The following is a 21556-nucleotide window of genomic DNA, read 5'->3' on the forward strand; positions in this document are numbered from 1 at the left end:
GCAAACCATGAGACAAGCAATGTTTGCATGTGTGCGTTCTTGTCTTGGTCCACTCCGTTAGTAGTGTTTCTGGATGCCGAGCAATTGTATCATGGTATCTTCTCCATGGCTGAGAAATGGGTGACGTGAGGGGGTGGGGGAAGGCATGGAGAAGACCACCATCGATCATGTGTCCCAACCCAGGATCTCACATAAAAATATTAGCCAAAAGATATTATTTTAATTCCTCGGATGTGTATAAGTACCCATGATCTACTTAATACATAGCCGATGTGAGACTAAACACAAGCCCGCGCGGATTCTTATATAAGCTCCGACATCCTCGTCAGGTTAGGGTTCAAATCCATTCAAATCTAATTACAAGCACCACAATAAACCCTTATGATCCTCTGATGCAATATCTCATAGTCCACATAGACTATGAGCAGGATCTGCTCTGATACCATTTATCTCAACTCAAAATTTCATCCAAAAAGAGTAGTCGGAAAATATTATTTGAATTTCTTGGCTCTGTATAAGTGCCCAAAATCTATCTAGCGCATAGCCGAAATGGGGTTAAATACACCCCACAAGGATCCTCACATCCTGCAAGCCCGAGAAAACTTGATGACATAAAAGAAGAATCTATTAGATAGATCTTGATAGCCAAAATTCTAGATATTGTAGGATCTGATATCCTCTCTACTCTCTTTTTCTGCCCCTTGTCTGACCTGTTAACAATAAATATAACTCAAATGCAATTACTATCCAAGAACAAGCAGGGTAAATTTTTCAAAAATATCTAGATTCTAATAACTTTAATTAGCCACATGCTAATCCAAAAAAATAACTACACTTTAACAGTGTAATAGGCTAAACATTAAAACAAATCTACAACCCAACCAACAAAACAATTTCTCAATTTTCCAAGTTTAATAAGTTCTACAAGATGATATCTATAAAAGAAGTTTTCCCAATATAAACCAAAATAGCATGGTTGGTGTTGCATCAGGTTTAGGGCCTTCCTAAGCTCAACCACAAACACTACCTGCCAGCTTCGAGTCTCCAGCTCTGAAAAAGAGAGGGAGAAAGAAAAATTGTGCACAAAGTTCGAGAATAACCAAAAACCATCGTTAGAGGAATCAAGCAAGTACAATAAGAACTCTAGACACACAATTTTCTAATTTAATTATTTCCTAAAAAACGAATCCAAATAAAAATTTATAGTTAAAAAAATAAAATTTAAAAATTATGAAATTCAATTGGAAACATTTTGCATGCATTAAAAAATTAACTTATATTTGGTTTTGGCCAAATTGAGAGACCGAGATGGACATCGTCGACTTTACACCTAGATTTTTCGTGACAACAAAGTTGGTCAACAAATATTAAAATAAGTCACCAAAGATTATAAGATTGGTTTTTTTTGGAACCTTTAGAACATGAAGATTCTAAGGATTTAGGCTATATTGTGAGAAAATTTGCTAGAGGCTGCAAGCAACATATATAAACCAAGTCTTATAATTTATTCCTAGATTGATGGTAAAAACTATAATATTTTACCAAAACTATTACAACTAGGGTTGACGCTTAACTTAATCAAGCCTTTTGCTAGAAGAATCAGTAACTTCTCCTTGCACATGGAGACAAGTATTAGGATTAGATGGAGGAAAGAATATCCTAACAGAAAGGGAGAGAAAGAGAGCTAGGAGATACCTTACCAAAAAGATGAAAAATAGTAGAAAATGGGAGAACAGAAGATGACTATGAGATTATGGTTTTTTATTATGGTGGACAAGTTAGGTGAGTTCCTCTTATGGTGGGCCGGAGGAAACGCCCGGTAGCTTCAATTGAGAGTTCTGTGGAAGTTCTTCAAAAACTCTGGTCTAAACAAATCCTAATGGAACAAAAGGGAAAGCCTTGAGTTCTAGTCTCAACTCAAAGTCTAAACAAGTCCTTTCTCATGTGGTCTCTCCAATCAATTTGTCATGGTAGTTACCCCTCGGCCCTGCACCAAAGTTTTGGGGTTAGCTAGCAGCACTACGGGAGTTGGCCTTGAATCTTTGGTCTTAAATTGCTAGTTATGGTTCAGAGTGACAAACTTTTATTAGAAGAGGATTCAAACAGTGGTGAAATGGGTTAATGGGAAGAAATCTTAACATCATCCGGCAAACATCAAGATGCTATGCACCATTCTATCCAACTTTACTTGTTTTTATGTTCTTTGAAATGCAAATTAGTTGGCTGATTGTTTCGTAAATATGGCCTGCATTGAACAATGTCAAAAAGCATATCCATTAGTGCATAAGCTTTTGGTATTGCTAGGAGGGACGAATCACACATCTAGTATGAGTACATCCAAAAGAGTCAGCATACAAAAATGTTCTGAATTAGAGGGAGGCAAGGCCGCACCGACCGTCTATAGCACCTTGTTAAAGTGGTCGGGTACCTATAAAAAAAACAACCCAATTCGTAACTCTGTTCATCTCGCGGTACACATGGCTCATCCTAAAGATGGTACTCTGGCAAACTGTCAGATATTCAGAAGAAAAAAAGTATCTGAGCGCTTTTAAGATTTGTTCACGGATTCAACTAATAACAGTAGCTGAGCCACCCTTTAGATTGTTAACCCTACCTAAGCCCGTCTCTGCCCTGCTTCGAGGGCCGAGTGTATCTTCACTTTGTCCCCCCAACCCCCCAAAAAAATAAGAATAATAATAATAATTGGTGCACGTGTCAATCAAGAAGATACATTTCACGCTGCACACCGGCACCCGACGGGCACCTACCACGCGATCCGTCACACGTGCAATCCCCAAAACGGCCCTATGCGAGTGTCGCCGCCGTCCCCTCTTAGACTGAGCGAGAACCCCGAAGACTTCCCTCCAAGTCACACTGAGAGAGAGAGAGAGAGAGAGAGAGAGAGAGAGAGAGGCGAAGAGGATGCATCTGAGCGCGAATGAGGGGATCGAGGGGAACAGATTCGTGGTGACGGGAGGGCTGGGTTTCGTGGGATCGGCCCTCTGCTTGGAGCTCGCGAGGAGAGGGGCGGAGGAGGTCCGATCGCTCGATCCCCGCCTCTCCTCCCCTTGGTCCGCCGCTCTCCTCCATGCCGGCGTCCGCTGCATCCAAGGTCTGTCCACTCGCACCCCCCCTCCCACCCCCCAAACCTTCTTTTCTACCGATTTGATTCCATCACGGCTTCATTCCCTGATCAGTTTCTTTAAAATTTATCAAAATTGAACATTTCTTCCGCATTTTCTGTTGAAGAAATCAAGAATCGGAAGACTTATGTTGTTGAGATGTCTTTCTCGACTAGTGATGGGTTTTTTTTGTTTTGGGACTCGTAATTAGCGGGAAATAAGGCTGAATTGGAATTTCGTTCAAGGATTTAGGGTTTAGATCTCTACATCTTGCAGTAACATCAAAGGTAGCCCGTAATAGGCATGATTGCTACATGGAGATTCATCATTCCGGGCTCAATTACTTGGGCGAGGCTGGATGGTTATGATCCGTGGTGCATTGGTGCTTCCTGGTTCTTGTGGCACCTAATGCAAGATCGCATATAGTCCATGTAGGTTGCTAAATGTCTTGTGGCTAGCTTAAATTTCCCAAATTACAGTAAATTTGTAAGCATTCTAGCTTTCAGCATATGCTATCTTTAACCCAAAGAATTTTCTAGCTTATAGTTACTGAACAATCAGTGCTCACTGTTATGAACTTGAGTTTCAACTATGGACTACCCAAAACATGCGTAACTAACCGGCACTATCTAAATTAAAGTACTTATCGAAGGTAACACATAATGATGAGATTGCTGATCTTTTTTAGTTTAAGATGTTTTGTTCAAGTGACACTAGTCTTTTCACCAATCTATATATGCCTGGTTCAATCTTTACATAATAGTGATACTAATTATAACATCTAGTTATAGGAGTTTAACCTCCATTTCTTAATATTTTTCCTTCCTGAGTTTCAAATTTCTCTTTCAAAATTATTTTTAGACTGTGTCACTGTTTCCTCTCTTCTGCTTTTTAATGTTTGGTTTTGGATTCTGTCAGGGTTTCCTGTTCATGACTTTATGCTTTTTAAATGCATGATTGGAGTTGCATGATTACAAGGACACACAAGAAAGGTAGCATGTTGGTCTGATTTATTAGGCTCTTAGAAGTCTTTATTAGTGGACTTTTCCAAGCAGAGTGTTGAAATACACAAACAGTCCGGATCCCATTAGTAGGCATAGAGCAGATGTTAAGCAGTATAAGTTTCTCACTATGATCAGTTTACAAGGAGATTGATTTATAGTCTTCATAATTTTTTTCTTTTTCTTTTTTCTTGTGGTTACTCTTGTTTTTTTCTTCATCATATGTTCTACATGCCTATAATCTTAGTAATAAGGGGAAATTATTTAATTCATCTATCCATTTCTAATATTTCAATGATCTCTGTCATGTAAAAAAATATAATAGTCTTCCAACAAGGCCATGCATTAACATGTGAAAAGTCTGTGAAGAGTTTTTGTTGTAGAAGGATTGTTGGATGAATATGTTTGATCTTATTGACCATCACCCTATTGCCAATCACTGCCTTATTTAAACTTATTTATGTTTTCTCTTGCCAATTTTCCAAAGTGATGGGTGACTACATGACATAGCACCAGCAGAGACACCTCTCATACATATATTTTGATTTCAAAAAAATTTCTAGATTTACATTATAATTTTGTGGAGTATCTTCAGCCCCCAATTTTCTCATCCCATTCAGTAGATGACCTGGGATTTCAACTGTGGGCTGACATAGCCAGCATTGGATTATATAACCTGAATTTCTTTTTTTATACTGGAGTTGATTTCCAGTATAGCTATAAACGCAATAGCAGTACCAATCCTCTTGTTCTTCTGAATGTTGCAGGAGATGTGAGTCGGAAAAAGGATATTGAGAAGGCATTGCATGGGGCAGATTGTGTTTTTCACCTTGCTTCATATGGTATGTCAGGGAAGGAAATGCTTCAAGCCGGGCGTGTTGATGAGGTTAACATAAATGGAACCTGCAACATCTTAGATGGCTGCCTTGAGTTTGGTATAAAAAGGCTTGTCTATGTAAGTACTTATAATGTGGTTTTTGGGGGAAAGGAGATTGTGAACGGAAATGAAGCTTTACCGTATTTTCCTCTCGATGACCATGTTGATCCATATGGTCGTAGTAAATCTGTTGCAGAACAGCTAGTTCTGAAGAGCAATGATCGTCCGTCGAAGTAAGTGATCTTGCTTTCTGTTTTGGAACAATGCCCTGCACATTCTTCTTGCATCTTTATGTAGATTAAACTGGGGTTTCCATGTCATTTGATTTGTGCTGTAAGCCTGTAAAAAAAGAATCTCATATGGCTTGGCATATGGTTTCTGAAGCAGCTAGCATACGTGTGCATCCATGTGTGTCTATGCTTGCATGTATTTGTTCATGTGTTTGCACATGTACGTGCAGGCTTGTGCATGTTGTTTGCCTTTGTGTGTCTGTATATATATACATATACATATGCACATATACATATACACATACTTATATATTTTTATTTGCAAAGTATGCCATACCATACCGAACTGGACAGTACGGGGCATACCGTACCATACCAGTTCGGTTCCGGTACGTGGTATGAGGACGTGTCGACACTTGGTACACTGAACCGGCCCCCATACCAGGTCTACCGACACAGTAATAGGGTGGCATTGGCACGGGGCCGGGTACCGAGATGTTGTACTTTGTTTATATGTATATATCCATAAATGTAGGTCTCATTTTATGTCCCTAATAAATAATTCATACAAGCTTAAGTTTATTTTTTATTGATAAATATCTAAGAACTATATTTTGATGTGCTATTTTCCCCTTGCTCTAGGAAGAAAGATGGTGTTCGTCTTTATACTTGTGCAATCCGTCCTGCTGCTATCTATGGACCAGGTGAGGAGAGGCACCTTCCAAGGATTCTTTCCCTTGCAAAGATGGGACTGTTATCATTTAAAGTTGGTAGTCCAAGTGTGAAGACAGACTGGGTCTATGTGGAAAACCTTGTGCTTGCCCTGATATTGGCAAGCATGGGGCTTCTGGATGACATTCCTGGTAGAGAAGGACAGCCTGTCGCTGCTGGTCAGCCATATTTTATATCTGATGGTAAGGACCAACATTCATGAGAAAAAGCTTATACAATATGTTCAACCTTGTTTGGTGAAGTCTGCTAAGTCCTAAAACATGATTAACTTTCTCATGTGGTACTGTGTATGCGTGTCTTATTTTTAAGTTTTGGTTTCCTATGCCTGCCATTGGTAGGGGCTATATTTTCTACCTTGAAAGTTACTCTTATATATCTGTAGTTTAGTTATATTAGGATCTTAGTTTAGTGGAGCTAAAGTTTCATCCATCGTCATAAAAAAGAAAAGTAATGCTTCTTCGAATATGGCAGTTGTATTGGGATGCTTGCACGTTGAAGACCTAATGCATCAAAACTATTGTATGAGGTGCTATTCAACTCAACTCAAACTGGACAATTTGATGGACGCATCTGCGGCTTATAATTAATCTTTGAATATCTCCGATTCTGGCCCAAAATTGGAGTTGGATATCATGCTTGTGCTGGTGGATCTAAGGCCTTAATTAGCTCATAGAGTACTTTGAGCATTTTTTTCCTCTTATGCCTGCCTTTGTGTTTTCATGTTAGAAAAGGAGAAAGATACCTAAAGGGAATCATTTAGTTGATGATTGACTAGGATAAGTTTGCATATATAAGGACAATTATACTGAGGTAAAATTCAAGGAGCAGGAATAGGGCCTTAATGGGCATAGGGGTCTAGGGAGCATAGATGAGGATAAGGACGCAAAAATGGGCAGATTGGAGGAAGATTTGAGTAACTAGGATGTACAATGGAGAAATCTAAAAGGTTTCTTTAGACTATGAATGATAATGTTTAAGATCTAGTGTCTTGTAGAAGTCTGGACATAAGGGCATTAACAAAAGTTTGGTTTTCCGTAATTTGAGAGCTTGTTAATTTCTTTGTTTCTAGGCTTTTCGAAGTAGCTGATACGATATGATTTAGTAAGCAATACTGGTTCAAGGAGACTAACCACCACCACCCCCCCCCCCCCCCCCCCCCTTCCTTCTGCGGGAGGGGAGGGGAAGGTTTGATTTTGGCATTGGTACGTCAACAGTCTCATGGAAGATTTCTTGTTCCCTAGGCTTTTTGAGGTGGCTGAAGGCCACATGCTTTAATGAGGTGATGCTGGTTGTAGAGAGAGGTGTGAGGGGAAAGGGGTTTAAGGAAAATATCGAATAAAACCATTTTTTTTCTTTTCCATTGTTGTTTATTTCTTTTCCGTTGTTTATTGCTTTGATGAGATTTACTCAGCCAAGCATAAGCAGGCAGTTCATCATGCTGAAAAAATGCTGTTTATTCCAGTTTTATGTGCATCATCTTTTGTGGTTTACTTTGTAGTTTCATTACACATCATGATAAGCATGTCCGGCATTAGCGTAACTCAGTTCGATGCTGTATACTATAATTGCTGACATGCTGTTGAGTACCTTTTATTCATCACCTTGACAAGGTCAATTCTCTTCTGTTTACAGAATCACCTGTCAACACCACCGAATTTATAATCAACCCTCTTCTTCGAAGTTTAGATTATGACTTTCCAAAAATTACAATAGATGTTCAGCATGCACTATTTATGGCACGAATTTTTTGGGTTGTTTACACCCTGCTGTACCCATGGCTTAATCGCAAATGGCTTCCTCAGCCTCTCCTCCTTCCTGCTGAAGTATACAAGGTTAGTATTCTTATTGCATGTTCTTATACTGATTTGATATGACTATATTGTTATCAACCCTACGTTCATGACTTTAAGTGCATATATTTGTAGCCATCCAATTTTGAGATGCACGCACATACCTGGTATGCATGCAAGGGCCATTTTCAGTTTGGTACCTTGTTGCTAAACCAAGTCAAATCTCAGTAACAGTGCATCAACAAGTCAAAGTTGTAATCTGCATAAGATCTATTTATGAATATTGAATTAGGATCAGTTTTGGCCTTTGTAAATATTTCTATTTATGTTTGACACTTTCAGCTGTTGCTGGTAACAATCACATTATACCTTTAAATGAAGATTTCTCTATTTCAGATATTTTAAGTGGAATACTCCCAAATGTAATGCATGTATGGGATACAATGTTGTGTGAAGTTTCGGTAACTATTGGCAATTGAGGTTTTACATACTAAAACAGTTATTCATATGCATGAGAAGGTAATTCACACGGTATTCAGCCCACAAGTCTCATCAGTAATTACAGTTGGAAAAAAATTGCTGGATAGTACCAATTGCTAGTCTCAAATGTGGTTTAGAAAGTCTTCAAAACTGGATAGGAAAAATGTAAGAGCAAATCCAGGTAGTAGTCTTAACTTGAAGAAAATGTAGAGTAATGAAAACGTCCACAATCACCATAGCAGGAAATACGGCAAAGGTCCCTAGATTATCCAACTATAGTTGTGAATAATGAAAACGTTGTTGTAAATCCTCCTTGCTTTTCTGCTCATCTAAAATGTAGAGTTTTTTGAGAGGATGGAGTTGGCTATGCACAATCACTTCATTTATTTACTTCTGGTTACCCATTTCATTGGCCACCAAAGCCCACAATCACCATCTTCATGTTTGCACACCATTTTCCTCAACTTTTACCTGTACCACCATGCTCAACATCCATTGCCCACTACGAATCGTGATGGTCACCCTTCATCAGTTACATCCTCCTAGACAGAAATTCACCGTGCATGATTATATTCACTTTATTAGAGCATATGCAAAATATCCAAGGGAAAACAGGAATTCCATGAAAGGTTTTTCAGTTTTATCTCACCCTGGGAACATTATTTTTATGTTTTGTGAACTGTTGCACTATAAACAACAATTTCTAAAACAGTTGCAAAAGAGAATTTAATGTAAAATCCAGCTTAACTCTGTGTCTGTTTGCTGACTTCTGGCTTCCTATCTGCCATTGCTTTTTGTTTGGTAGCCATATAGTTGTTTGTTATTTTGAAGTCGTGTACTTCCTAGGATCAGGTTTATATCATTGAGGGATGTTAACTGTATAAAAAAGGGTGAATAAGAGGCAATATCTCTTATTCAAATTGAGTATTTTTTTTTTTTTTTTTGTGGTAGGAGAGAACTTCAGCTTTTAAAATATAGTAGTGTTTTGCAAGTTGACTGTGAGTGATGCTTTATCTTGGGCAAATGGTGGACCTTACAAGCTAGCTTATGCTTTTTTAACAAAGTTAGGGTGTTTTCGTAGATGGAATCTCTCTCACGCACATTCTTAAGAATGCAAATTCAAATTTATTGTTTCTAGAGAATGCCGTGTATATATATATATATATATATATATATATTGAATTTTTATTCCCAACAGCTGTTGTTTCTTTGTTAACTTGTAATCTTTTTAATATTACTAATAATTATCAAAAATCATTTTGTCTCTCTCCATATATGTAAATTGTGCCTAAGTTCTTAATTGTACAACAGTGCAATGCAGAATTTTCATATAAATCTTTTTTCTTATGTAAAATATTTGATAGGTGCAATGCAATGCATATGTATTTTTTGATGTTGCTCGTCTATAAAGATTGATGCATAAGGCCAATTAATTAGTTTAAAATTTGCATTTCTTCTGATTGAGGTTTGTTACATTTTCATAATGAACTCATGCATGCTTGTTGCCGGAAAATTACTAAATGTTGACTATTATCAGCAATCAAAATCCAGATAGATTTATCTATCACATCCAGAAGTAATTGACTTGTTTTCCTTTGTCAATATCTTTTACTGCCTTCCGACTTATTATAACCACGAGACAAGTAAGGCCTTCAGTGCTTTGAGTTCTAATATTCAATTGTAAGAAGGCCATATTGCTACCCAGAGAGACAAAACATTGTGCTGGGATCACGTTTCATGATTACAACATGGAAGCTTCATTTGGAGAATGCTGTATGTGAATAACACTTTATCGCTTATAATAGGAGCCTTGCCTAGCTGGTTGCAGGCCCTGTGTTCGCTCATTTTGTATGCCACTATGCATATCTTATGTTCAAACCATGTAGTATAGTCTGTAGGTTTGTGACTGGTGTTATTTAGATCTCTGACCGATGAAGCCTTTTAAACAGATTGGTGTGACCCATTACTTTTCCACTCTGAAAGCAAGGCAGGAGCTCGGCTATGTACCTATGGTGAGCCCTCGAGATGGTTTAGCTGCAACTATAGCATATTGGCAGGAGAGAAAGAAGAGAGAATTAGATGGGCCAACTATATATGTCTGGCTTTTTGCTGTAATCGGGATGTCTGCATTGTTCTCTGCTGCTTTCCTGCCCCCAGTTGGACCACTAGGATGGGTGAGAGCCTTCAGCCTTTTTGTATTTCAATCATTATGGACCATCAGACTCGTCTTCCTTGTATCGGTAGCTTTGCATGTTGGCGAAGGCATCTATGCATGGCACCTGTCAAGGAAGGTTGACCCAAGAAATTCAAAAGGTTGGTTTTGGCAGACTTTGGCCCTTGGCTTCTTCTCGCTGAGATATTTGTTGAAAAGAGCCCGGCGCTGAGACGATCTCTCTTACAAACTGTATCTATTCTTGCTTTGATTTGATTCATGCATTAAACCTTGCATCCACAAGCAGGTCAGACGAGGCTGGATCAGAACATCTCAAAAGGCAGAGACAAGCCACTTACTGCTTGTAGTGGGAGGTTCAATTATATTATCTTGGTAATTAATGCTGCATGACTTGCTCTTTGAACTCTACTTACTGTATTTTGGAGCCTAAGGTTAAGAGTTGTCAAAATACATCCGCAGACACTCGCCATCTTGGTGCAGTTCTAGAGATGCCGTAGATGGCATTTTCCAAAATCTATTATGTTCATTGCGAAGGCAGTAAAAACATTTGATCATGTTTTGTTTCCTAGCATCTTATTGACTATATCTATTCAAAATCGGAATGATTGGTACCAGGTACTTCATCATATATTTTTATTTTTAGTTTCTTTTAAGGTCTTGGCATGCTTAAGTTTTATCAAAGATTAATTTCCTAGTCTTTCAGCAAAGAGCCAGTCAGTTTTTACCACTTTTATTAGATATATTCAATAATCATATAATATGTTTATTTTTTTTCAATCTGGAGCATGTTGCTGGATTTAATCAGCTCAGCCAATTAATGTGTAGGCTTTGGCTTCAGACTTACAGAAAGCTGAGATGCTTTTACATAATTTATGCATGTAAGCTGCAATGGATGTAAAAGAGTTTTGCAGTTGCAGTCGATCTCTCAATGCAGCGTCCAGTTAAATGGTATTGTGAGCGCACAATTGTAAATTATTTAAACCCTAGTTGACATTTCAGTGAGAACATTTGCGTTGAGGACTGATGAAAAATGGTTCACTGTTTCATCAGATGTGTCTCATTTATGAAGAAGCAGCAGTAACTTAAGATTAAGTTTTATCTAGCGTAACTTCTATATAGTTATATCCTTTTAGAATTGAATGATAGAGATCCCTCATCAATAATCCAAGTTATTCCATATTTACTACTAAATTGCTTATAGACTAAAATCATGTTATTGGAAAATCTCTAGCCTGTGCACTAAGTGGCGAAAATTATGTGTTCTTTTATATTATTTAAATTATTTAATTTATGATTATTCAATGCATAGAATAAGAATCTCCAAATGATATAATTTTTTATGTTTAAATAGTTTAGAGATGGTAGATAGCATCCAAAATCATTAATGTAGGACCTTGTCACATTCAAAGAAATGATATAACTCTATAAGAGTTGCAGTAGATATAACTAATAACTTGAACCAGTTCTCTATAATAATCTCTCTAGCAAGACTGTGAAACAATGCTAAGCTACAACCATCGATTCCATTCAGGTAGTTAAAAAAGTTGTTGCGGGGCTGCTGGAAATGCAACTTTGACGGATTCCTCTTAGCAGTGAAAAATTATTAAATAAATCATTTGACAAACGTGGCATAGCATTCTGCGGAAGCCGAACAGCAAAATGCATCCTGTAAGTGATACACATACACAGGGAGAGACCTGAAAAGACTGAAAAATGCTGCCTATATTTGAAATGATCCAAACAAGAAAGAACAGAAAATATGCAGGGAAATTAACAAGTATAATGAATATCTGTCACATAATACATCTTTATACAACATCTTCAGTCACTTCTTAATGACAAATCTAGGGAGAGGTGCGGACAGAGACTGCATGAGAGGTCCAATTTTCGCTATGCCATGATGCAACTGCCCCTGGCTGAGCAACATCTAAGCGCGCATTATAGAAGACAAGACGAAGGGTTTAGGGTTTGCGAGTTATGGTTACAAATGGCACAAATTAGGTAGCAGTACAGGATTTTAAGATATCTGAAGCTTTAAGGTTTACAGAGGGTGTGAACTGCGGTTACTTCCATGTTATGTCTGAGAAGCCCTGCTGGTTGCTGTTATCGTAAGTACCCATGCTCTGGTTGAGTGGGGTCCCGGGACTATCAGAGGACTCGCTCATTCTACCTTGTGAAACCCCACCAGGACCAGCAAGCTTTCCAGGGGCAGATATAGGTTCCAATGTGTTCATCTGAGTTGTCTCGTTCTTCCCGTTAGCAATAAAACTGCCTGCTATCACCTGCAATGAGCAATGTTGGTTACATACCATTGAGAAGAGAAACTTGATAAAGAGACGAGAGCATAATGTATAAAATTTCTCAGAATGCAAAATCTGATCAACATGTCAAAAAACACCATACTGAGTGAAAATGCAGTTTTCTTTTAGCATCATCTTGTGCAAATCATTACACACACAGATATGCATACGCATGTGTAATCCTTTAACACAGCTTTATAAAATATTTAACATCTAAAACATGCACTAACAATAAATTAAATCTTGCTGCATGCACTAACATCCTAGACTAGGACAGGCATTAAATCAAAAAGGATATATGATCCAAGAATGGATCGAGAGAGATGGACAGAGATTTAGGAACTGTTTTGGTCATTTAGGTGCGAAAGAATACTTTATTAAAACATATCTTTTTAATCTGGGAAATAAACAAATTAGAAATCCATGAGAGCTGTACAAAACCTGCATATCTCATGAAAAGATACGAAAAATGTGTCATAGAAGATAACTTCTGAGGAACATTTTCTCATCCTGCATCATGAGCTTTACATGGATAGTATATGATGGCAGGAAAAAAAAACTTGCATCAACTTGATCAATCCACCAGATTATGTACACTCAAAATTGTGAACTTATATGGAGTAATCATATCCAGTAACCCCAAGAAAGACAAATAAAAAGTAGCTTCAATATGAACTGAGAATGACCTGGACAGGAGATGCTGCTGTTAGAAGCCCAGCCACTCCTCCGCCTAATACGCGACCGTCAGGACCAGCCAGACACACACTCAGTCCCCCTGTTCGGCTACGCTGCCCACCATTCTCTGACAGCAGGAATGAGCCAGAGAGTGACAAGATTTCAAATCGACCCTGTATATTGAACATAAGGCATCAATACTGGTAAGTGAATGTGCGATCAATAACTAATACGAGTTAATTAGTCAAAAGCATAAATTTCATGTGCCGTACTACATTAATGAAGCAGACAATTCTGCAACTACAAAAATAAAAGATCATTCACCAGCAGCACAATTGACCAGATTGCTGAATTTCTACCAGAATGAAGAATATCCACTGGACTCATAACCTAGTTACATGCAAAGCTTTTAATCGATATGCTTAGTATGTGCAAATACATCAACTAAACAAAGATAATAAGGGTGTTGTAAAGGAAACAATCAGCTTGAATTCTGAAAACAAACGTTTCTGGTACTATGCAGAGTAATAAATATTATCAGTTGCAAGTTTCTAAAGTTACAAACCTCATAAGTTACTGTTCCACCAGATGTTGCTGCCTGACGAAGAGTCACATTCGAAACAGCACCATTAGCTGAAAGAATGCAAACAGCACGTGGTCCCTGCTGTGAAAATGCCATAATTTTTGATGCAACATCCTGAAACATAAAATATATTAGTTGATGACAATTTAATTTTCGCATATTTGCCTATGTAACTTCCAAATCAGTATTGGACTTAACCTGCAAGACCTGCAAGCCTTATCCCATTCATTCACTGTTGATTCATGGATCAAAGTATAATCCATAGAAGCGTGGAGAACTTAAAAAACAACCTATAAGAAAAAATAAATTTTCCAAACAGAGCCACCTCTGAATACTATAGACCATCAACATGGTGAGTTAGCATTAAGAGGGGGGTGGGTCTATTGGGTCTGTTAAGGATACTTAGACCTAGGAGGAGGGGGATTGTAAAAACTATATCTGGTGTATGTGTACCGGCACGTGCACCCACTCATGAGTGGGTGCGCACATAAGAGAGAGAGAGAGAGAGAGAGAGAGAGAGAGAGAGAGAGAGAGAGATGCATCAAGTGGATGTTAGTAAATGCGCACAGTTTGGTGATGACTTCTCATGAGACTCCATATGCAGCCATGATGACCTCAATGGAAGCACACATGGCACATATGTTGATGAGATAATATTTTGTGAAACAGTCTGATGATTATATAGTGAAGTGCCAAGATAAGGGGACTGTGGGAGTGAATTCTCAGTTTGATTCAGTGATTTAAGTAATCACATGTCTGTGGGAAACCCACAGGATAGACCCATGGTCTCAAATATAGGCCTTCTCAACAGTTTTGGGGCATCTTTTTTACATTAACGTCCTATGAAATAACAAATGCCATATTCATGTTATGACCATTTTTTGGTATCATGTGATAATCAAAAGGCTCACTTTTATATAAGTATTTAAAAACTACCATATGTAATGAAAATGCTCGTGGTGTGCCTCTGCGGCAAAGCATCCCAGAGTATTCTCCTCCAGTCCGCTTAGAAGAAAACAATCTCTACCAATGATTAGACTCCCATTCAATGCCCATTTGAATTTCATTCACCACTATATGAGGGGGAAAAAAGAAATATCAGACAACTAACTTTTCCTTTTCAAATTTGTCCAGTGCGATTCACCACCCATTCCCCATTATATCACTTTACAAGGAGATGAAGACCTTTTCATCCTCTCCCTCCCTCCTAGCAAGCATTTCAGTGGTAGATGGAATCACAGGCATCCATCACATATATATCCTTGAGAGATCAATTACTTGCCTTGAGTTTCACTGGTATGGTATGTCTTGGTACTCACGAGCAGACATGCTAGCCGCAGCATGCCAAGCATCAGCACAAGCCATGCTGCATGCTTGTAAGCCATTGGAGTGGCATGTGCCAGTCAGTGCCAATTAACATGGATGACACATAAATCTATGGCTATAGTCCTATCTCTTCAGAAAAGTTATCTTCAATCACTTTTTTCTTTCCTTTTATTTCCATCAATTGATTAATACCACATAAATATAACTGTAATAGATCTTGCCTAAATACAGATTGTACAAGGACTTTTTATACTGTCTTCTACTAGTGAGGCTAGGTAAGGAAACTTTAATACAAGGGTGAAGTATACAAGTTGATAAACCATCAATAAGATTTGAGTGTTAAAAAAAATGATACAAAAATTTCAGCAGAAAAATATAAAAAAGGTTACTCATTTTTTTGTTACAACATATGACTGGTTTTTTTTTACATACATCATGATAGTTTTTATAGACAGAATTTATGTTTATTCCAAAAGAAAAGACAAATTTTATTTTAATGTAGGAACTGTTCGCATAGAAATGGCAATGGTTAGGTACATGTTTGGTAGACCGAGTGATATACTTAAAAGCCTCAGAATTCTTTTTCTTTAATCAAGAACATGGACTGGCAGGAGCGAGCAAGTGAGAGAGAGAGTGAGAGAGAGAGAGGGGGGGTAACGGAAGACGGAGGTATTGGAATAACCAAATGCTTCGGGTAGGGGAAGAAAGAAGGTGGTCTTTTGGGCATTCGTTAAACCTAGAGTTAAGATTAGATCGAGCTGGAGATGGCAATAAGAGGCCACAGTTTTGTGCATAAAAAGGCAAGGCTCAGCTGATCTACGACAAACCCAAACTGCAAATAAATGAGAGACTCCAGTATATGTAACATAACAATCACAATTAACATTAAATGCATGAGCTGAAATGATGTACTATGTCTGCTCCATAATAATAGAGCAAATTAGTTTAGGAGGCTACAGAATCAGAAGGTATAAACACGAGCACCTAAGCAAGATCTCATACTTAGAAAAGGCATAAAAAATGGCCAATTATAAAAATGTGCTCCCAACCATTCTAAAGTATATTACCAGAAAAAAACATTCTAAAGTATCATTAAGATAATTAAGACTTAGGTTTATGTTGAATGTAATTTATTACATAGTGATGAATTCGCTAAGGCAACATTTTCTTCAGAAGAAAGCAAGCATAAGACCTGGAATAAGCCTTGTGCCTGTGAAACAGCTTCTAAGAAACAAACAGAAGGAATAGTTATTCTAGTCCATCTTGCTTACACCAGGCATAACTATTCCATCAAATGATATCATATGCTATTCCTGGAATAAAGCCCTTTATTTATGTATACCTACTTTTTTAAATGGAAAAAAACTCACTCAGCCTAAAGTAATCAGAAAAATTTGGATCCCAGTAAAAATAAGAATAGCTATTCCTATTCCACTTTCTCTTATTTCCAAACCAAAAATAGCCTAGAACAGATACTAGATGAACACTTGATAAGGGTCCGGATACATAAAAGACATTGAAATTTCAGAGCATTGATATGAGGTTTCTAGTTATTATATTTTAGCATGACTATAAAGTTGATAAGGCGTTTGTTGACAATGTAGAGATCAAATTACTTAATATTAAATCAACAGATAGGTTTAGATTTGAAGGACAAGTTGCCATGAAAAAGCAAATAATCTCTTACCAAAAACTTGCTTGGGCATAAGTTGAGAAGTGAAAAGAAAAGGAGAAAAATAATCATTAACCTAAAACCTAAATCCCCAAGAAGGATTCATGACAGAACCTTTTTAATTTTATAGAAGGATCTTAAATCAATTGTAACAAACTTCCCTCATAAAATGCACTATGAACATTTAAAAGAGTCATTATGAAAGAGAGAATAGAGTACCTCTCCTATCTTGACTGCAATAATATGAGGTGTAAAACCAATTCCAGCTGATCCTGCAAAGAATTACCTTCCCAAGAATTAATTCTGTACACAAGAAAGAAAATTTAATGGAAATGTAGAAGCAATTTAGTATACTGAAATTAATAATACCAGTGACCAAATTTTAAAAAAACTAGGTATAGGACATGCAAAATCAAACATAAAAACAAGATATAACATTCAAAATCTGATAATTGATACCTCTTGTCCGCATGAAAATCACAGACTCTATTTGGAACAACAAATGCAACATAAAGCCAAGTTATTCGAGAATTAGATGCAGTTTTTAGATAAAGTCGAACAAATTCAATGAAAATCAACAATACTTTTGATAGCAGAGGACTCCATTAACCCAAAAGCGAAAGTCATACCATCCCAATTATCAAGCAACAAGAAATAATATCCAGTAAATGCAACTTTCCAAATCATGTATTATTATAAGTACCAATTATTCAAGGGCAAAGGAACACATTAATGTATCAATCATTTCTAAATTTCCCAGTCATCAACAACCACAGAAACAAATATCAAGGACACAACAGTAATTTCACCACATCACATTCCCAGCACGCCAGATCTACCAAAGAACTTGTGTCTACCAGACCAAAACAGCCTTTCGTTTCTATTTTATTAAAGAACTTGTGTCTACCACACAACCCATCAAGTCCCCACCTTTCTGTCGGACAACACACTAAGTAAATCCCAAATAGAAACATAATCTTTTGTTTCCATATGTACGAAGGCAGCAACATCATAAATTCCAAAACATTGGAAGCTTAAAAAAAAGCATGACGTAACAAAGGATATAAGCAGGAGGGACGGAAAGAGGAAACTGAGGTTACCCAGAGCTGCCAATTGCTGCTTCTTGCTGGAACCTGGCGGCCGACCCCTTGCTTTCTTCATGGCTTGCGCTGCAGCACTGGCGGCAGCAGAGGAAGGAAGCGAGAACCCCCCAGCAGCCGCCGGCGGAGCCGACGCGCTCGGGGACACGGTGGTGAGCGGAAGGGCGAGGGTACCATTGGGCCCATACTTCCTCGGCCGTCCACGCTTTCGTTTGAACGCCTCCCCGGTGCTGACACCGAGGCCATGCGGTGCACCGGCGACCGAGTTGCCGTCAGCGCATCCCCCTCCTCCTGGGTGTGGAGGAGGAGAGCTACTGCTTATGGATTCATACACTGCGGTCCCATCAGAAGAGGTGACTAATCGCATGGTGTACATCGACGGCAGCGCTTGGGCTGGGTTTCTCTGCTTGCCGGCATCGGATAATTCCCCGGCCGTCATGGTTCCCGGCTCGGACCTCGCCTCCATGTACCCCAAGATTTAAACTTTACACCCTATCGCCTGTGATTCTACCTCTATTATTTCAGTCTTTTACTCTAGGGAGATCCAGTAACCATCCACGAATGATTGCACTATGCTCTTTTCTGGAAGAAGAACAAAATTAGGAAAGCAAATTTTGGAAATCTATGTGATCGAAGACTTGAAAGTCTACTAATTTCCCAAAATACTAAAAAGGAAGGGCAAGAAAATGTCCAAAAGGAGCGATTTTTACCTCGAGAATCTAGTAGAACGAGCTCGAAAACCCTAACAAGGAGCAGGATTTCGAAACACCCTAAACCCTAGGGTCGAAATCAGTTCCTTGTTCCTAAATTTCACAGCAGAAAATAATTTCAAACACAGTAAGGATGGAAAAAAGAGCGGAAATTATTAAAAAGAAAAAAAAGGAAAAGAAAAAAGGGAGAAACTGTGAAAAATACCTGGCCCTTATTAAATCTCAGCGGAAAATTTAAATAAATTACGAATTCCTCTTGCCAGATCCTTCCTAAAATTCCTCTTTTTTGGAAATTCCGCTGCAAAATCCCCGGATTTTTCGGAGAAAAAAAGGGTCCTAGAAATAAGAAGAATCTGGGCGAACGAAGCAAAGGAGGCGGCGATATGAAGAAAGCCCTAACCCCAATCGGAGAGCCTCAAAAAGCCTCGGGCCCAGATGAGAAAATTGGGGAAAAATACACGATCCCTCTTGGGGAGGGCTCCATTAGAATTATTATTTTAAATAAAAGGGCAAGTAAAGCAGGCCAAAATGGCTTCACCTACAATAATAGAGAAAATAAAGGAAAATACATATATATCCATACATACTTTTTCTTTCTTTTATTGACAACTGAAACGTAGATTGGGTAAAAATTACTTTACTATTATTTTCAACATCTCTCCTATTTCTTTATTTTTTTTTTCATTTTAGAATTAGCAACTTTTATGCACAAACTTTATTTGTCATTTTTGTATCCTGAGAAATGAGCATTTAATCAAAATCATATGATCATGGAATGATGATTGCGAGAAATGAGCATTAACGAATTTGCCATTGCTTGAATTAAAAAATATCTATTAAGAATTAATATTTAAACTACAATTATAGCAATTTATGTGGTATTTCTTTGGATAGCAGATCATATTTGGTATTATTGCGAACTTATCTCTACAAAAATTTTGAATATTTTTAAGTCATATATCTTTTAATATATTATATTAACCGCACAATTGCTTACAATTTTTATTTTGATATAATTATTTAACATATAAAGATTTAGGTTGTCAAAAATATAATTGAGAAATTTTATTAAATATGTTATCAAGGAATATCAAAATTTACCAAATAAAACAATGATATCTCGTGTTCTAGTTTCTAATATCTTCAAACCTTTCAGGCATTTGTAGGGAAAAAAATAAATAGATAAAAAAGGCACAATCTAGAATAAATGGTCAATAATTAAGATAAGAGTGAACTAATATTTAATATTCTTATGGATTTTTTTATTGCATTTCCTTCTTCTATTTTCTATTTCATTTGTTTTACTAGTGGATTTAAAAATTGGAAAGAAAGACAATCAAGAAAAAACCTAATTAGATCGATTCATATTCATATTTTAGATTGCACCAAAATATTTTACGGCACTAAAAAGATAAAAAGAATTTTGAAAATACTTTTGAACTCTTATGAAAGTATCAGTAGGAAGATACAATGAATTGACTTGAACATTTCTAACAATTTCTTTATTACATTCCATTCTTATAATTTTCTATTTTATTCACTTTTCTTTATGGTCTTAAAAATTACAAAATAAGAATAAAAGGTATGTTTTAGATACACAATTTGCACAATAATTTATCATATTATAATTGACATCTTAAGAGTATATATGAGTGATATGAGTATATTTAAATGATATTGCAAATTTCAATTTTCACTAGCAATAGTCAGGAATTCATTATTTTAATCTATAAGGCCCTATTTGGACATGCAAACCAGCTATGAGTTATCCAATGATAAATCCCTACAAAACTAAATCTTTGAAAAAGAAGGGCAACAATGAGATAGAAAAATAATAGGAGGAAGTCCTGTGGAACGTAGAATTGCAAAAGTCAAGCGTATTGTGTTCTCTTTGAGAGGTGATTTTTAGTATTCTCAATTTTGTCTATGGCTCGAAGCTTTCTTAATTAGTAAAATCCTCTCTCCCATATTACTTTTGCCACCAACTTCTTCCAAGTCCACACCATATGTGATATAGTCGGAGGATAGCTTCCAAAGTATCTAACAAAGCCCTAAGAGAATTTTTTATTGAAAGAAAAAGATCAATCTTTTTACAAAATAAAATTATCCTATCAACATTTTCATATTCATGTGGAGAACAAAAAGTCCAATTAATATATTTCTATGAACTGCATCGCATTTCTTATTGATGATTTTCCTTATAAGAATGCCTTCATATTAGTAAACTCATACATTATGTTTCTCTTGGGGGTTGTTTGAACCCTTTTGGCCACAAGTCAAGCTTATGGCAAAATTAAGCCTTTTTACCCAAAAAAAAAAAAAATTAAGCCTAACCTAAGGAGACCTACAATTTAACCCGTACACTGTGATCTAGATTTATTATAGCAGACAAACAAATAGGCCTTTAGCCAATCTTTCTTAGAGAACGGGAAATCCTAATATTATTATAGCAGAAAAATTATTAAGTGATTATCTAGACTTTTAAGGTCTCTTTAGAGATATCCTTATTAGTCTCCTAAAACCCGCACAATTAGGTTAACTCAAAATTAACTTTGATGGATCAATGGACAACGATAATATGAGGGCAAGCATTACTGTCTGAGATTAGTTAGATAAATTTTTTGATGCTAATGTCATCTCTCTTTTTCTAATATTGGTACCAAATGCCGAATTCATAGAAATTTAGTCGGGACTTCTTCATGCAATGGATTGCTTTGAGGCGAAGAGAATAAGGATAGAGAGTTGCAGGCTTGATTGGAAAAGGTAAGGCACTCTTCATCCTTAT

The 21556-nt window shown here is 37.1% G+C and overlaps 2 protein-coding genes across 4 annotated transcripts; one reads left to right on the forward strand and one right to left on the reverse strand.

Moving 5' to 3' along the window:
• The first annotated feature begins 2808 nt into the window (after nucleotides 1-2808).
• Nucleotides 2809-11031, forward strand: LOC103711612 (NAD(P)-binding Rossmann-fold superfamily protein). Of its 2 annotated transcripts, XM_008797838.4 has the most exons (6): nucleotides 2809-3112; nucleotides 4891-5233; nucleotides 5873-6144; nucleotides 7595-7794; nucleotides 10182-10545; nucleotides 10692-11031. In XM_008797838.4, exons 1-6 carry the CDS (start codon nucleotides 2923-2925, stop codon nucleotides 10793-10795), a joined length of 1473 nt encoding a protein of 490 aa, XP_008796060.3. In that variant the 5' UTR covers nucleotides 2809-2922; the 3' UTR covers nucleotides 10796-11031. The 2 variants fall into 2 exon arrangements, with proteins under 2 accessions (XP_008796060.3, XP_008796069.2); XM_008797847.5 differs by having other exon boundaries at nucleotides 2811-3112; nucleotides 10182-10813.
• A 1078-nt stretch (nucleotides 11032-12109) lies between these two features.
• LOC103711624 (AT-hook motif nuclear-localized protein 10-like) lies at nucleotides 12110-19282 on the reverse strand. 2 transcript variants are annotated; one of them, XM_008797857.5, is made up of 7 exons: nucleotides 18977-19282; nucleotides 18772-18864; nucleotides 18062-18643; nucleotides 17181-17233; nucleotides 13946-14077; nucleotides 13392-13553; nucleotides 12110-12687 (listed from the first exon to the last, which is right to left on the reverse strand). In XM_008797857.5, exons 3-7 carry the CDS (start codon nucleotides 18525-18527, stop codon nucleotides 12469-12471), a joined length of 1032 nt encoding a protein of 343 aa, XP_008796079.1. In that variant the 5' UTR covers nucleotides 18528-18643; nucleotides 18772-18864; nucleotides 18977-19282; the 3' UTR covers nucleotides 12110-12468. The 2 variants fall into 2 exon arrangements, with proteins under 2 accessions (XP_008796079.1, XP_088562453.1); XM_088706327.1 differs by lacking the exons at nucleotides 18772-18864; nucleotides 18977-19282 and having other exon boundaries at nucleotides 18062-18660.
• Between the last annotated feature and the right edge of the window lie 2274 nt (nucleotides 19283-21556).

Source organism: Phoenix dactylifera, chromosome 11, assembly GCF_051530095.1.
Source record: "Phoenix dactylifera cultivar Ajwa chromosome 11, Ajwa_hap1_PhDact_Kaust_v1.1, whole genome shotgun sequence".
Taxonomy (NCBI): domain Eukaryota; kingdom Viridiplantae; phylum Streptophyta; class Magnoliopsida; order Arecales; family Arecaceae; genus Phoenix; species Phoenix dactylifera.

What these genes read in the sequence shown, in the direction of transcription:
- LOC103711612 (XM_008797838.4), top strand. Translation starts at nt 2,923, where the DNA reads ATGCATCTGAGCGCGAATGAGGGGATCGAGGGGAACAGATTCGTGGTG. An exon ending in CGGCGTCCGCTGCATCCAAG is followed by an intron (nt 3,113 to 4,890) that starts GTCTGTCCACTC and finishes TGAATGTTGCAG; the next exon opens with GAGATGTGAGTCGGAAAAAG. An exon ending in TGACCCAAGAAATTCAAAAG is followed by an intron (nt 10,546 to 10,691) that starts GTTGGTTTTGGC and finishes ATCCACAAGCAG; the next exon opens with GTCAGACGAGGCTGGATCAG.
- LOC103711624 (XM_008797857.5), bottom strand. Translation starts at nt 18,527, where the DNA reads ATGGAGGCGAGGTCCGAGCCGGGAACCATGACGGCCGGGGAATTATCC. An exon ending in GCAGCAATTGGCAGCTCTGG is followed by an intron (nt 17,234 to 18,061) that starts GTAACCTCAGTT and finishes AATTCTTTGCAG; the next exon opens with GATCAGCTGGAATTGGTTTT. An exon ending in CAGCAGCATCTCCTGTCCAG is followed by an intron (nt 12,688 to 13,391) that starts GTCATTCTCAGT and finishes TGCTCATTGCAG; the next exon opens with GTGATAGCAGGCAGTTTTAT.